Genomic DNA, 16,413 nt, shown 5'->3' with positions numbered 1-16,413 from the left:
ACATATAAGCAAAGGTATGTAAAAGTTTTTGTAAAATTTGGATATCTCAAAAATGGTTGTATTTGTGCGGATTACCGATTACCTCTTTTCTTTTCGTGCAGTGTAATGCCAGTCTGAAGATGACAGCTCGATTCTGTTGAAACTAATAATTGGAATAAAGCTCTTAAAATCTGGCGATCTTGGCTTTCACGAAGTATATATATAAACAGAAATTGCGCCAACAACGTGTGTAAATTACATAGAAAAGAAGACATTACCAGATTTAATAGAATTACTGTCTGGTCGAATTAAATGAAGGCATCGAAGCAATTCAGAGGCACGGTGTTAAATTTGTTAGTGGTCCATTCGATCAGCACCAGTGTTGCGGAAACGCTCTTTGAATAAATGGGAATCCTTGGAGGGAAGACGACATGTTCTCAACAGATGCAGTTGAGGACATTCAGAGAAGCAGCATCTGCGCCGGAACTAGGTTACTGTCTCCAGCGAACTTTCCGAACAAGCACAGAAATGACAAGATTTGAGAGATTGGGACTAATGCAGAGGTATAAAGAAAATCACTTTTCCCTCGCTCCATTTGGAGTGGAACAGGATAGGGAATGACAAGGGGGGAGGAGGTACAGAGTATTCTCCTACTCGCGCTGTACGCTGGCTTGTGGAGTATGAATGCAAAGGGGAAACTAGGGACATTGTCAACATCATTACTGCTTAAATGACGCCAATGCATTAACTAAGTTAGTGGAAGAAATTATTTAATGTGGTTCAGCACTGAGCGAAGTTGTGCATTTGTTAATACAATTGACCTTTTACAGCAGGTACAGAATTCCATTAATCGTTTTCATCCCAAGTCAGGCTTTCCGTGATTACCCTAAACTCCTTCAGGAGGCAGCTGACATGTTTCCATCCCATATTCTACATCTGAGCCATCACTCTGTCTGTAGTAATGTTGCAATGACGGATTTCAAGAGGTGCAAGCTGTTGAGCTAATTAATGTTGATTACAACTATTAATTACAGGAAAATGACATCTGAGCACGTTAGTTGTAATGATATCAGTACACAAATAGATTAGTGCCCTGTAAATGGCATCAGACCTAATCAAATGCAGCCAGTGATCTAATCGTAATGTCTTTAGAAGACTGAAGGATGCGGTGCAGAACCTGGTAAGATCAAAGCGGGGAAGGGAAGGTCAAATCGAGCAAAAGATCCATGTAACTCTTGCTCGAAAAAGAGCCGTTGTGCCTGTAAAAACGGCAGCCAATCAATGACGGCACGTGGAAATGTGCATTTAAACTAACTTGTTTCAGTTAGTATCTGTTAGGCTAACGAGCTCAGTTAGTGCTTGTATTAACTTAAGATCATTGTTTAAGCGGAACAATCCAAATCAAGCAAATTTAAAATTCCTATCCGGGGTTGGTTATTTTACACTCGATTCTTCTTTAATTCGACTGGCTAAAGCTAAGCTTTACTAGAAATTCTGTAATTCCATTAATTTGTTAAGATAATACAGAAATATGCACTACAGAAATATCACTGAAGTAATATAATTGTCTTGCAGTGCTGTGAGGGTCATTGTTTTTAATGACGAAACCTGAAGGTCATGTATTTTAATTTTTGAAACTGTGCAGGTAGCTTATAGTAATTCTGTGCTCCTGCGACATACATTTTTGTATGTGTGGTAAACGTTCAGCAGAGGTGAATTAATACTACAGGGCACGTTATATTAATATCTGTGTATAGTGTGATTCCATATACTGGCGTAGGCGCTGTGTACGGTTTATCTCACTATGACAGTTCGTGGGAAAGGAAGGCAAGAAGAGACTCCTGGGAACTGTCCCTTAGTTGTTTGTCAGCAGGTAGCCTGGCACACCTCTCGAAACTCCAGGCTGTGCACTTGGCCACAGGAAACCTTGGCTTGTGGAGAACGACTGCTCTAAGCCAAAACAAATGCGCAAAAAAAACCTAGCTAGTCGATCAGAACCTGACCGTAATAGATGGAACGTGCCGAAGCTAACTCGGATCGCAACGTGATTCTGGCGAATTTGCTTGGCGGATGAAGAACGTGGCACCAAGAAGACTCAGTGAAAAAAACGAGTTTGTATCGCCAATTCACATACGTCAGATGACGGTGGTAATGATGATGATGACGTTGGAGTTATGACGCTCAACAGTATCGTCATGAACACCATTGCTGGATATCAACATACGTATCTCATGGGTTGAACAATGCGAAATTGCTGCGACTATTGTCCTTGAACACATATTATCAGATTTTTTCAATATGTCTGGCTATGTTAACACAAATGTGTGACTAATATGTATTAAAAATTTGTGAAAAAACGTGTTAATGGATGACTGTCAAGCAATAAAGCAGAGACCGCCATCCATTCAAGAGTTCATTTGACTTCTTCTCAACTCGTTAGATAGGCGACCTGACACTTCACAAAATTTTAAAAATGTGTGTTTCACCGTTGCCATTGTCACCAAGGATGGCAGACAGACTTCTAACTAAGTAAAGGGTTGCCCTTACGTCAGCAAAAATATCCAAAATGAATATTTCACTTAACAGCGGAGTATGTACTCAAGTAAAACTTCCTGGCACATTAAAACTGTGCTCTGGATCGGGATTTGAACTCGGGACCTTTGACTTATGCGGACAGGAGCGGTACCAACCTTTTTTTTGGGGTGGGGTGGGGAGGGGTCTACCCATGATTGCCTCTTCATCTCTGTGTAGCACTTACACAAAACAGTCATGCAACGTCTCAGTCGAGATACCATCAGTTTCATCTTAAAATTGAATTTCACTTGATCATCTGTGATTGACGTCCTCCCAAGAGTTCTGTCTCCTCATATAATATGGTTCTATTACTAGACAGCTGCCACCTTTGCCCTGAAGCTGAGGAAACCTGCAGTGGAAGCATAGCATCTCCCAAGTGATCCCCTAATACTGTCATTGTGAGCTCAGTTTTCAAGGGCGTAAGGTACACAGAAGGGCCTACTACATTCATTATGGATTTTCACAGTGTTCATCATTATCAAGGAAGTAAGGTCTGGTACATCACAGAAGGGTCTACTACATTCATTATGAACTTTAACAGGTTTTGTTCATCAATAAACGGCTGTCACTAACTAAAATCCATTTCGTTAAAACACATAAATCCTCATAAAACCATTACGACGTTGTTTACAAATAAAGTGTATGGAACTCAGTTGTGTGTGTCTACTGGACAGTGCCAAAGATACTTGGCTAGCTGATCTACCCAAGTGCGACACGCGACCCCACCTCACAGCTTTACTTCCACAAGTAGCTCATCTCCTACTTTCCAAACTTCTCAGAAGTTCTCCTGCGAAACTTCTGTAACATTCGGAACGTACGAGATGAGGTGCTGGTGGAATTGAGGACGAGACGTGATTCGTGCTTGGGTAGTTCAATTGGTAGAGCTCTTGCCCACGAAAAGCAAATGTCCCTAATTGGAGTCTCGGTCCAGCACACGGTTTAATTAGCCAGGACGTTAGTACAAATACGATGCAACGAAAGTGGTATTCCACAGGGTTCAAGTATTGATGGATCGTCGCTTTGGAAGAGGATAGCGCATGTAAGTGGACAATGTCCTTTTCTGCACTTGGTGAGCAACACTTCCTGCCATCGGCGTGGCAGGCGTGAGGTTCGCTACGCCTCGGAGGCTGACTTTATTGATCTCAGTTTGTTGTTTACCACTACCAGTCACTCGTATTCCCATTGGCGCATCATCGCTCTATCCGACACTGATTGTGAGATGACAGCAGGAAGGGTGACCAGCACACTGAATCGCTACACTTTCTCAGACTTATCATTAAAAGAAATTTCGGAAAAGAAGGGCAAGGACAGGAGAATTGCACTGTGCTGGAGCCTTGGAGGAGTCAAGATGCACCACTAGCCGCTGTTGCTTAGAAATGGAGGTCTGGCCGATGCCTAACAACTTGCTGTCGACCGGTTCTCTACGGCAATTCTCTGTTCTTATCAAGCCTAGTTCCACAGTCGAAAAGATCTTCTGATTCCGTAGAACATGTATTACTAGCTCTACCGAAAGAAAATTCATTAAAAGTTTTGCCATGCCGTGTGCGCTTAGTTCCAGTCTTTCAGTACACATACTTGGAAATAATAATGTTTCATTGGCTGATACACCGAGTTCCTGTAACACATTCCAAAAAATCTGTTTTAGAATTGTATGCACACTGCAGCATATTTTGATTAGCTTTTAGTACTTGGCCTGACAGCCATATCAGCGAATTAATTGGATGTCTTTAGCATAAATTAATTCTATAGGAATCAATTATCTTGGAAATTAAAGCCTCAATGACCATTTATAAAATCAGTTTAATTTTATCTTTAAGGAAGACGCCTGAAGACGTGTGTGATCTTAGTATCTGTTCTGCAGACACAAGAAGCAAGAATGAACTTTTTTCTAACAAGTATTCAGTCAGTGACTGTATACTTAGCCTTAGATGAAAAAGAAAAATGAAAACTAAATTTAAACATTCTTTTTTTCTAGAAACTCATTTTTACAGCATATGCTAGAAATTTCTGCTTCCAATATCAGCAAAAAGTTTCACATGTCCCAATAAATTATTACGCTCCGTACCAAAAATACTTGGCGTGCAGTAAATGACTGTTGGGCAGCAAAAATTCTTGTGAAGAGCTCTTTACCGGTGCTGATTTCCAAGCAATCGTTGCTGATTGGCTGCCATTTTGTGTCCGCAGCTCAAACACAGTGAATTTCCAAACAATGGTTAGGTAAAGACTTCTACTCCATTCTACGTCCGTTATCCTCTCTGCCTTTATCGTGTGTGTCATTTCTGTACCTCATATTTAATATTAGTCTGGACTAGAACTGCCTGTATTTCACTAAATCGGTGCAATTCCCGCTCACATTACACGGTAAGCTGCGCGGGATTAGCCGAGCGGTCTCAGGCGCTGCAGTCATGGACTGTGCGGCTGGTCCCGGCGGAGGTTCGAGTCCTCCCTCGGGCATGGGTATGTGTGTTTGTCCTTAGGATAATTTAGGTTAAGTAGTGTGTAAGCTTAGGGACTGATGACCTTAGCAGTTAAGTCCCATAAGATTTCACACACACACACACACACACACACACACACACACACACACACACACACAGAGATTATACAGTAAACCATATGGTAATCTTGTACAGGACAAACTTTGCTCCAAGAAATACAACGCCTTAAGAATGTTGCATTCTAATCCACTGCGTAATTTCTGCTTTACTGAATGCAGGAAAGCCGTCACATACAGGAAGGTAAAGGATTGCCCACTATTACTGTGAACTTCTGCCTGAGAGCAGATTCTCGCTGCCTAAGTGGGGGAGCTATACGGCTGAGAATAGTCGATCAGAACGTCGGAGTGTTCTTGATTGTTCCTGTGATGGCGGCTGGATGTCGACGTGTATGTTGGTCCAACCGAACAGAGTAAGGGAGAATTGTATAGTGTCCGCGGTACAAGATTACCATAGGGATTACTGTGTAAGCCGGGTTAAGTTTTTTGATTTTACAGTGTAACTGTAGAGGTAAATCGGAATATTAATAGACTATTCTCTTACATCCACACATGTTCCATGAATAGCACGGTGTAATGATTTTTGTTTTTTGTTTGTAGTATTTAATTACATCAAAAGTAAAAGAGCTACAATTACGAGGCTTGTAGAATGTGTCTTGCAGTATGGGTCGTTGTCTTTTCTATGGTAATAGCAGTTGTTAACGATAGGATTCACATATACTGTTGTGTAATAATAACAGTACATAACCATGGGAAATTATTATTACTATTTCATCTCAGATCCCCAGTATTTAGATCATTGTTTTACAGAAATCGCAAATAATATACAAAATATTCTCCAGATCTAAATATCCAACATATTCCCAGCCTCTAGACTTGGTAAACAGATGACTGCAGGCACACCTTGCACCTTTCAGTCTCTTCTATTGACCCATTATTTCCAATAAATTCCAGTTTTCTTCGACGCTTTGTAATTGGCTTTCCTCCGTCAACCTTTGCGTCTTACTTTTTTGTTTGGAACGCCTAACGTAAGTTCAGGTTTCTTCGACTCTGTTTCAAACTATTTTTCTGCTTTTAATCTCTTCTCTTTGGTGGCTATCTATTTCTCTTCTAGTCGTTGAGAACGCTTCAGTTGCCTCCCTCATGCATCGTTTTGTTAGACACACCCTTGCTCACAGCCATTTTAACGCGCTCTCCATTCCATTTTCCTCTTAATTTTTTCTCATTTTCCTCCATTGCAATCTGAAAAGGAGTGACAAGAAGAAAATATAATTTAAAAATTGAAATTACTTCTGACCGATATAGAGAGACAATCTGGTGATCGGTACTGCATGACAAACATCCAACAGGATCTAGTCACATTGAATCTTATTTTATAGAAACTATCATCAAACTTTTGGTAGACGTCATATCTGACATAACATTGAAAACCGAAGTACAGCAACGAAATTGCCTTAAAAACGGATACCACAGGCCTCAAAATACAGTCCGTGCGCTAAGAGCTACAGCAACATCATCAAGCACTCAGAGCAGAAAAAGTGCTAAAGGGGGGGAACAACATATTCGACAAGCATGCGGAAAGGGAAATCACAGTAATGGCCGGTGCTGTAAGCCGACCGATACTGCATGATTCTCCCCTATACAACTCCAAGAGTAGAAGTTCGCCGGCAGCTGTGACCGAGTAGTTCTAGGCCCTTCTGTCTGGAACCGCGCTGCTGCTACGGTCGCAGGTTCGAATCCTGCCTCGGGCGTGGCTGTATGTGATGTCCTTAGGTTAGTTAGGTTTAAGTAGTTCTAAGTCTAGGGGACTGATGACCTCAGATGTTAAGTCCTACAGTGCTTGGAACCATTTGAACCATTTTTTTTTTGAGCAGAAGTTCGTAATGCTGGAGTTGATGAACACCAAGTCGTGCCATAAAGTTTCTACAAGATGTTGTTTCTTGTACCTCGGGTGAAAAGTAGGGCACTAACTGTCTCGAGTAAACGACAGATGAAGATATGGAAGCAAAAGAAAAACTAATCCACTCCTGTTAGGTTATTGTTTGGGCGAAAGGGGATGAAACCTGGACAATTGCTTACTTAGGTCAATACCCTACTGACCCACTTAAACCTAACATTATTTATGACGAGTAATAGTTTTTAATCCAGTAACAGTCATGTGCTGCGGTAATGTGAAACTATATTTAAGGTTAGCGAAAAAATCGAGGAAGGGTTGGTGGTTGAATATGAGTAGGCACTTAAAACCTTTCAGGGTAGCTCAACAGGAAAAAAACCAAGTCTGCGAAAGACAGGGATCTGCATTTGGGTAACGGTACAGAACGCAGTCTGTACTATTGGTGCCCGTCCGTCATGATGACTAGTCTACAACGGAACACGACACTAATAAAAACTGACAGAAGCCGCATATTGAGAAGTGCCAAAATTCTTACAGCTGTTGCCTCTGCTTCAGGAATCATCAACCAGCTGGAGTACCTGCAGCAACTGGGCGTTGGTGCCGTGTGGCTGTCGCCCATCTACCAGTCGCCCATGGTGGACCTCGGCTACGACATCTCCAACTACTTCGAAATTGACCCAGTCTTCGGCACGATGGATGACTTCAATGAGTTCAGGGACAAAGCTCATAGTCTGGGTGAGTAGTCGACTCTTTTCTGGGAAGTCCTGTACATTTACGTTTTGCTTACGCTGTAATCACCACAATTGTTATCTGATGTCATGTTCTTAAACAGCCGCTATATCTATTAATTAAAGTCTTTAATTATGTATTTAAGCACAGTGGATGAAGTATCAGTCACCCTCAGAAACATCACGTTAGTTCCGTGTTACACCGCCACTAATACTCTGTAATGGTCTCAGTTCGGCGAGGAAGAATGTCCGTAAGTTTCTTCAGGTACACCATATCCAGCTCAAGCCACTCTAATGGAAAAAGAACCACGAGGCACCACGTAGGAATTATCTGAATGGGACAGAAATTGATAGATGTGATGTACATGTACAAACAAAGAAATTATTACAGCTTCAGGAAAACTGGATGATTTAGTCAAGAGAATGAGCGTCATAAATTGAGCAAGTCAATAACACGTTCGTCCACCTCTGGCCCTTATGCAAGCAGTGATTCGGCTTGGTATTTATTGAGAGAGTTATTGGATGTCTTCCTGAGAGATATCGTGCCAAAATTTGTTCAATTGATACTTTAGATCGTCAAAGTACCAAACGTTCTCAGTTGGGTGGAGTTCCATTGACCTTGCAGTCTAAGGTTTGTTTTGGCAAGCACAAAGACAACCAATAGATACCCTTGCCGTATGCGGGTGGTCGTTATTATGATGAAATGAAACCCAAGGATGGCTTGCCATGAAGGGCAACAAAACGGGAGTAGAATTACGTACCACTGTATTGTATGGGTGCCACGAATGACAGCCAAAGGGGTCCTCTATGAAAAGAAATATCACTCAAGACCTTCACATCTAGTTGTCATGCCGTATGGCGGGAGACATTCAGACTGGTGTTCAACCGCTGTCCGGCCTTGAATCTCTTTGAATGGAGTAGAGTTGTCTTCGGCGATGAGTTAGGCTTCGAAATGAGCACCGATGACCAGCAAAGACGTGTCTGGAGACACCCAGATATCGGTGAGATGCCACCTGATTGTCGCCTGCCATGTGACACTACAGCCAGGAGTGATGGTCTGGGGTTGCCATTTCATTTCATACCAGAACCGCTTTGGTTGTCGTTCTCGGCACCCTTACGGCAGAGTGGTCGACGGTACTCTACTCCCGGTTTTGTTTCCTTCATGACAAGCTATACTAGGCTTACATTTTAGCAAGATAATGTTCGCACGCGCAAGGCAACAGTTTCTACTGCTTCTCCTGGTGCTTGCCAAATCCTGCCTTGGCCAGCAGGGTTGACGAATGTCTCTCAAGTTGAAAACGCTTGGAGCATTATGGGTAGGGCCCTCCAACCAGCTCGAGATTTTGACCATCAAACAAGCCAATTGGACAGAACTCGACACGATATCCCTGAGGAAGCATAAAACATCCTTGTAAATCAGTGCCAAGCGGAATAATTGCCTGCGTAAGCGTCAGAAGTGGAGCAACGTGTTATTGACTTGAGGAATTTGCTACGCTCTTTCTCTTGAATAACTCATCCAACTTTCCGAAATTGTAATAATTTCTTTGTCTGTTCATGAGCATCTCATCTACTGATTTCCGTCAGATTTTGATACTTCCTTCGTGGTGTGTTGTGCTTTTTTTTTGTCTCAGGGTGTAGTCTCAGACATTACCTGTGAGATTAAGATCCGGGATTCAGCTGCGCAGTCGAAGTGCGATATGGTGCCAGAGTGTTCGTGTATGCGTGTTACCCTGTGAAAATTACTGTTCTCATCTGGTAAGACTGGAGTGACCACAGCATACTCATTATGCAGATAAGCTCTGGGTCGCCTACAATATTGAAATACACAATCTGGTTGATGTTCACTATACACTGAATGAGTGAGCCCTAGTATGGCACGAAAAGGGTCTCAGAAAAAATTACATTGTGATCTCCGGTCTGAACTACACAGTGGTTTAAAAGACTCATTGGTTCGTCAGTGCACTTGACGCTTTGCATCATTTGAAAAGAGGTAAAATAACGACTTTTCACATCACACTACAAGCCTCCGATCAGTTGTTGTCCATTTTCTGTGTAGTTTTACAGTCCAGCTTTATGTGTCAGTATGAGAAAGGGCCTTGTGTCACATGCTCGACTCGAAATGTCCATTTCAGCGAGTTCCCATTCCAATGTTCGCTCAAAAACTAATTGAGTTGGACCTGCTTTCATTGACGGCAAAAGTTTATGATGGGTTCGAAACCAATTTTATTGACAAACCGGGACATTCGTCTCAAGTTCCTGTTGGTTACGTCCACTGTTCTTAACGGACTGCGATTAATACACTGTTCTTTGAAGTCTGCTTGGACACACCAACAAATCGTCCAATTTCTTTCGCGATGTGAGCCAGAGCACGTCCATACACGAGAACTCCCGTGTACTAGTTTTTTACGTCTCAGAGATAACCCATCTTACAGCAGTGACTCTATATAGTCGACTGCTAGATACACACCTCTTCAGTGGCATGATCGATCAGCGGTGTAGTGTCACATTAACGGGGTAGGACGTCAAACGGGCTGACTTAGAGCAGGAGAGGTATCACAGGACATTTTAATTTCCAATGTCTATACTTTTACAAATAAATTCATCAAACTTTGTCAGAATCACCAGGAAGGATTCAGGATTCAGACCCATTGCAGTGGAAGTTCGAAAACATAACAAAATAAATTTTTTTACGTGCGAAATTTCATCATTTTTTCACTTACTAATGGCTGCATTTGTTGCTATAGGTACACTTTTCTTCATAAGTTAGAGAGATTCTTCGATGAATTTTGCACAGGTGTATGAAACTCTACAATTTATTTAATTTATAAAAAAAACGAATGAACTGTTATATTTTAAACTTCATGTTTAGAAAAAACACAAATTTTTTAGTTAATTACCTCAATTTTTACCACAGTTTTTAATAGATTTGGAAAATTCTAGAGTTTCATACATCTTTATGTATGGTTTGTATGCTGTGCAAAATTCATCGAAGAATCTCTCTTACGTATGAAGAAAAGTGTACCTAAAGCAAAAAATGCTGTCATTAGTAAATGAAAAAAATGAAGAAATTTCACACGTAAAAAAATTATTTCGTATGTTTTCGAACTTCCACTGCTAAGAGTGTGATTTCTGAATCCGTCCTGGTCAAGCTGACAAAGTTTTATGAGTTTATTTGTAAAAGTATAGACAGTGAAAATTAAAATCTTCAGTGGTGCCTCTCCTGCTCCAAGTCAGCACGTTTGACGTCCTACCCCTGTTAAAGTTCTGGTACCAGTTTTGCACCGTGTACAGCGCTCCAAAGCGACCACAACTCTCTTTGAAGAGGGTGACTAATATTTTGTCCAGGGATGTTGTATGGGAAGTTGGCACGTAAGCCTGCGACAGACGAGCCACAGTTTTGTGTTTCCGAACTTAATAGTAGTTCTACGGAAGATCACTGCAGAATCAACTGACATGCTCTTAGATTGTTGAGCGGTGGCTACAGCGAGATGTGTCTGCAGGCCTGCAGGTGATGATGGACTACGTGGTGAGCTACACGAGCGACCAGATCGAGTGGTTCCAGAAGTCCCTGAGGAGGGAGGACGGCTACGACGAGTGGTACGTGTGGGCAGTTGGAGAGCGCAACGAGTCGGCCCCGCACGGCTACAACGTACCTTCCAACTGGGTACGTCACCAAACACGGTCTCACGTTACTGTCTCACTCTGTCAGTGCTCTCTAGACACTCGTGAATAACGTTCGTTTGTTACGTCCAATAAACATTTAGGAAATGGCGAGGAGTTTTGTTACACGACATCTCTGTTGGTGACATATGTCATCCCCACTTTTCGCCGTTAGTACTTTAATATGTCCTAGTGCAGCTTCGACGCTATGTCATTTTCTGACACAAATACAGGGGAGGTTCAATGAGTAAAGGAACACATTTCTTTCTGGAAGTAAGATGGCTTTATTCAGGAATCCAAGACATTATACCAGGTGATCAAAAGGTCAGTATAAATTTGAAAACTGAATAAATCACGGAATAATGTAGATAGAGAGGTACAAATTGACACACATGCTTGAAATGACATGGGGTCTTTATTAAAACAAAAAAAAATATAAAAGTTCAAAAAATGTCCGACAGATGGCGCTTCATCTGATCAGAATGGCAATAATTAGCATAACAAAGTAAAAGAAAGCAAAGATGATGTTCCTTACAGGAAATGCTCAATATGGCCACCATCATTCCTCAACAATAGCTGTAGTCGAGGGATAATGTTGCGAACAGCACTGTAAAGCATGTCCGGAGTTACGGTGAGGCATTGGCGTCGGATGTTGTCTTTCAGCATCCCTAGAGATGTCGGTCGATCGCGATACACTTGCGACTTCAGGTAACCCCAAAGCCAATAATCACACGGACTGGAGTCTGGGGAGCTGGGAGGCTGAGCACACGATCATCACCAAACGACGCGCGCAACAGCTTTCACGCGTCTAGCAATATGGGGTGGAGCGCCATCCTGCATAAACATCGTACGTTCCAGCAGGTGTTTATCAGACAGGCTGGGGATGATGCGACTGTGTAACATATCGGCGTACCTCTCACCCGTCACGGTAGCAGTTACAAAACCACAATCACGCATTTATTCCAAGAAAAAAAGGCCCGATAACGGTAGATATGGTAAATCCAACCCATACCGTGACTTTCGCGTCGTGCAATGTAGTTTCCAAAACAGTTCTAGGATTTTCGGTAGTCCAAATTCTGCAGTTGTGGGCGTTTACAGATCCTCGGAACGTGAAATGAGCTTCGTCGGTCCACAACACGGTACTCAACCAATCGTCATCTTCCGCCATCTTTTGAAACGCCCACGCTGCAAATGCCCTCCGCTTCTCTAAATCGCCAGGTAACAATTCATGATGCCGATAGATTTTGTACGGATAGCATCAGAGGGTACACCTCAGTTCCAACCAAACAGTAGTGTATGGAATGCCGGTGCGACGTGTGACTGCACAAGCGCTGACTTCCCCGTGCGTAGACGAACCCGCTAGTCTCCATTTCTTGCTGAACTGTCTCAGCAGCATTACGCCGTGTGCTCGGTCGGCCACCACAGGGTCTTTCGTCTAAACAATCCGTGGTTTCGAACTTCGAAATCATTCTCGCCACAGCTGCAGTTGTCAACGGACCTTACGCGTTCGAATCCCCTTCCTAAGGCGATAGGATCGTCACGCTGAACTAGCACATTCCCCATTCTGATAATAAAGCTTCACTAAAAGCGCCTTTTCAGGTAACGTCACCATGCTGCGACTGCTGGTGCATCTGATTCTCTCCTTACAGCTCCTTTTATGCACTATTTCCGTGCGCAGTCACGGGCGTTTTTCTGTCCAGCTCCATCTTTCGGACATTTTGTGAACTTCGTTTTTTATTGGTTCTAATAAAACCCCATGTCATTTCAAGCATGTGTGTCACTTTGTACCTCTCTATCTACGTTATTCCGTGGTTTATTAAGTTTTCAAACTTATACTGACTTTTTGATCACCCGGTATTATTCCTCAACCTTTTGCCTACGAAACACTATTTTCCAATATATATATATGCCCGCATCATGGTTCCACTCTACTGATCGTCGTCAGAACCAGCGTCTTGCTGTATCAATAACACCCCTCCAAACACCCCCGCCCCCTCCCCTCCTCCCCCCCCCCCCCCCCCCCGACCACGGTAGTCCACGTACTACTTTCCGCGAGTGCATTCTTCATGGGGCCAAATATTTTGGGAGCTGTAATTTGTGAGACCCGAGCTGTAGGGTGAATGAGGAAGAACAGTTTATCGAAGTTGTGTGAAATCCTCTCGAGTGCGCAGACTTGTGAGAGGAGACGTTCGTTTACATTTTTGTGGCCACGCTGAAGTCGATTCTTCGATTTCAGTGTTATTAAACTTCCTGGCGGGGTTAGCCCAGCGGTCTCGGGCGCTGCAGTCATGGACTATGCGGCTGATACCGGCGGAGGTTCGAGTCCTCCCTCGGGCATGGGTGTGTGTGTTTGTCCTTAGGATAATTTATGTTAAATAGTGTGTAAGCTTATGGACTGATGACCTTAGCAGTTAAGTCCCATAAGATTTCACACCCATTTGAACATGCCGGACCGAGACTCGAACTTGGGACCTTCGCATTTCGCGGGAAAGTGCTCTGCCATCTGAGCAGGAGAGCTTCTGCAAAGTTTGGAAAGTAGGAGACGAGGTACTGGCAGAAGTAAGGCTGTGAGGACGGGGTGTGAGTCGTGCTTGGGTAGCCGGCACGGTAGCTCAGCGTGTTCGGTCGGAGAGCCGATTGGCCTCTGTAATAAAAACACTGAGTGGAAAGATCAACAAAACGAACTTGACCGGATATCATGTGACGTTAGCAATGACCAAACACAACGATCAACAACGAAAAAGAAAAAAAAAAAGATTGTACAGCACTTGCCCGCGAAAGGAAAAGGTCCCGAGTTCGAGTCTCGGTAGGTAACATAGATTTAATCTCCCTGGAAGTTTCATATCCGTGCACATTCCACAGCAGAGTGAAAATCTCACTCTTGAGTGTTATTGATTGCACGCTGAGGGAGTACAACAAACAGAGCAACCCCTTCAAAGTCCCAAAGACCGTCCCCATGACTTTTCCGGCTGAGGGTGAGGCTTTGAACGTTTTCTTCGGAGGAGGAGTGGTGTAGCACCACTCCATTGATTGCCGTTTTGTTTCCGGTTAGAAGTGATGAACCCATGCACCATCGCCTTTGTTCGACAAAAAATTGTCACTATTAGACTCGTAGCGCGATAGCAGTTCCGCATATATGGTCCATCGTTGCTCTTTATGGTCTTCTGTCAGGCGGCGAGGAGCCCAGCAGCCACATACATTTGAAAACCCCAACTGGTAGACGAACGTGTCAGCACAACCAACAGCCACGCCCATTTGTGCAGCGAGGTGTTTGATTCTGATCAGTCGATCACCTCGAATGAGAGTGTTCAACATTGCATGTCCATTGACACACAGTCACCATGCGTTTAAAAAACATCGTTTCTTTGAAACACAAGTAGATCTGTATTCACATGAAGTGTTGAGTGCTATTGAAAAGGGGTTTCAGATCGATTCCGTAGTTCTGGATTTCCGGAAGGCTTTTGACACTGTACCACACAAGCGGCTCGTAGTGAAATTGCGTGCTTATGGAATACCGTCTCAGTTATGTGACTGTATTTGTGATTTCCTATCAGAGAGGTCACAGTTCGTAGTAACTGACGGAAAGTCAGCGAGTAAAAGAAGTGATTCCTGGCGCTCCCCAAGGTAGTGCTATAGGCCCTTTGCTGTTCGTTATCAATATAAATGATTTGAGAGGCAATCTGAGCAGCCGTCTTCGGTTGTTTGCAGATGACGCTGTCGTTTATCGACAAATTAAGTCATCAGAAGATCAAAACAAATTGCAAAACGATTTAGAAAAGATATCTGAATGGTGCGAAAAGTGGCAGTTAACCGTAAATAACGAAAAGTGTGAGGTCATCCACATGAGTGCTAAAAGGAACTCGTTAAACTTCGGTTACACGATAAATCAGTCTAATCTAAAAGCCTTAAATTCAACTAAATACCTAGGTATTACAATTACGAACAACTTAAATTGGAAGGAACACATAGATAATGTTGTGGGGAAGGCTAACCAAAGGCTGCGTTTTATTGGCAGGACACTCAGAAAATGTAACAGACCTAATAAGGTAACTGCCTAATGTACGCTTGTCCGTCCTCTTTTATAATACTGCTTCCTGGTGTGGGATCCTTACCAGATACATCGAAAAAGTTCAAAGAAAGGCAGCACGTTTTGTATTATCGCAAAATATAGGAGAGAGTGTCACAAAAATGATACAAGATTTGGGCTGGACATCGTTAAAAGAAATGCATTTTCCGTTCCGACGGAATCTTCCCACGAAATTCCAATCACCAACTTTATCCCCCGAATGCGAAAATATTTTGTTGACACCGACCTACATAGGTAGGAACTATCACAACGATAAAATAAGGGAAATCAGAGCTCGTACGGAAAGATACAGGAGTTCATTCTTTCTGCGCGCTATACGAGATTGGAATAACAGAATTGTGAAGCTGGTTAGATGAACCCTCTGCCAGGCACTTAAATCTGATTTGCAGAGTATCAATGTAGATGTAGATGAGTGACAGCTATGTGCGGCCGACCGCCTAGCGGGAGATCGGACAGTTCCGCGCGACTTTGTTGTCATGATGACAGACGCCTCGTCCAACGACTCACCGTGCTTTTGTTCACTGTCAGATCTCCGTAGACATTCTCCAAGTGCCTCTGAATATCTGCCATGCTCTGGTTTCTCGCCAAAAGAAACTCAATGACAGCTCTCTGCTTGGAAAGCACTTCTGTTACAGATGCCACTTTGAAGGCTATGATGATGCCAGCACGTATCGGAACTTAATGAAAGTCGTGGGGCTGAAGCGTGTGTAGTTCACGACGTCGCCCCTGGTAATTTGTGCTGGCTTAAGAAGGGTTGTCACTTTATATTTTTACCTGTGAGTTCATAAGAGACTATGAGCACCTCTTTCAATGCCCTGAAAAATTTGCATTTGTAAGCAAACAAACGCAATCAGTTAACTTTGCTATAGATTTCATAGTAACAAAGAAATTTCTCACGGAGCAGTGGAATAATTAAAGGGGGATTTCACGTAAGGCAAGCCAAGACAAGAGTGAAACCGTAACTCTTAGAATAAATCTATTGTAGCTACTATGAATT

At 42.9% G+C, this 16,413-nt stretch overlaps 1 protein-coding gene across 1 annotated transcript in view; it reads left to right on the top strand.

The window, feature by feature from the left end:
- The window catches only part of LOC126338025 (maltase 2-like), a 101,793-nt gene that overhangs the window by 35,751 nt on the left and 49,629 nt on the right, over positions 1-16,413 (top strand). The window contains exons 2-3 of the mRNA XM_050001519.1: positions 7,497-7,676; positions 11,170-11,333. Of these exons, the coding sequence (XP_049857476.1) occupies positions 7,497-7,676; positions 11,170-11,333 (344 nt within the window). The remainder of the gene's footprint in view (positions 1-7,496; positions 7,677-11,169; positions 11,334-16,413) is intronic.

This window comes from Schistocerca gregaria, chromosome 1 (assembly GCF_023897955.1).
Source record: "Schistocerca gregaria isolate iqSchGreg1 chromosome 1, iqSchGreg1.2, whole genome shotgun sequence".
Taxonomy (NCBI): Eukaryota; Metazoa; Arthropoda; class Insecta; order Orthoptera; family Acrididae; genus Schistocerca; species Schistocerca gregaria.
This window is presented reverse-complemented; position numbering and strand designations above follow the sequence as displayed.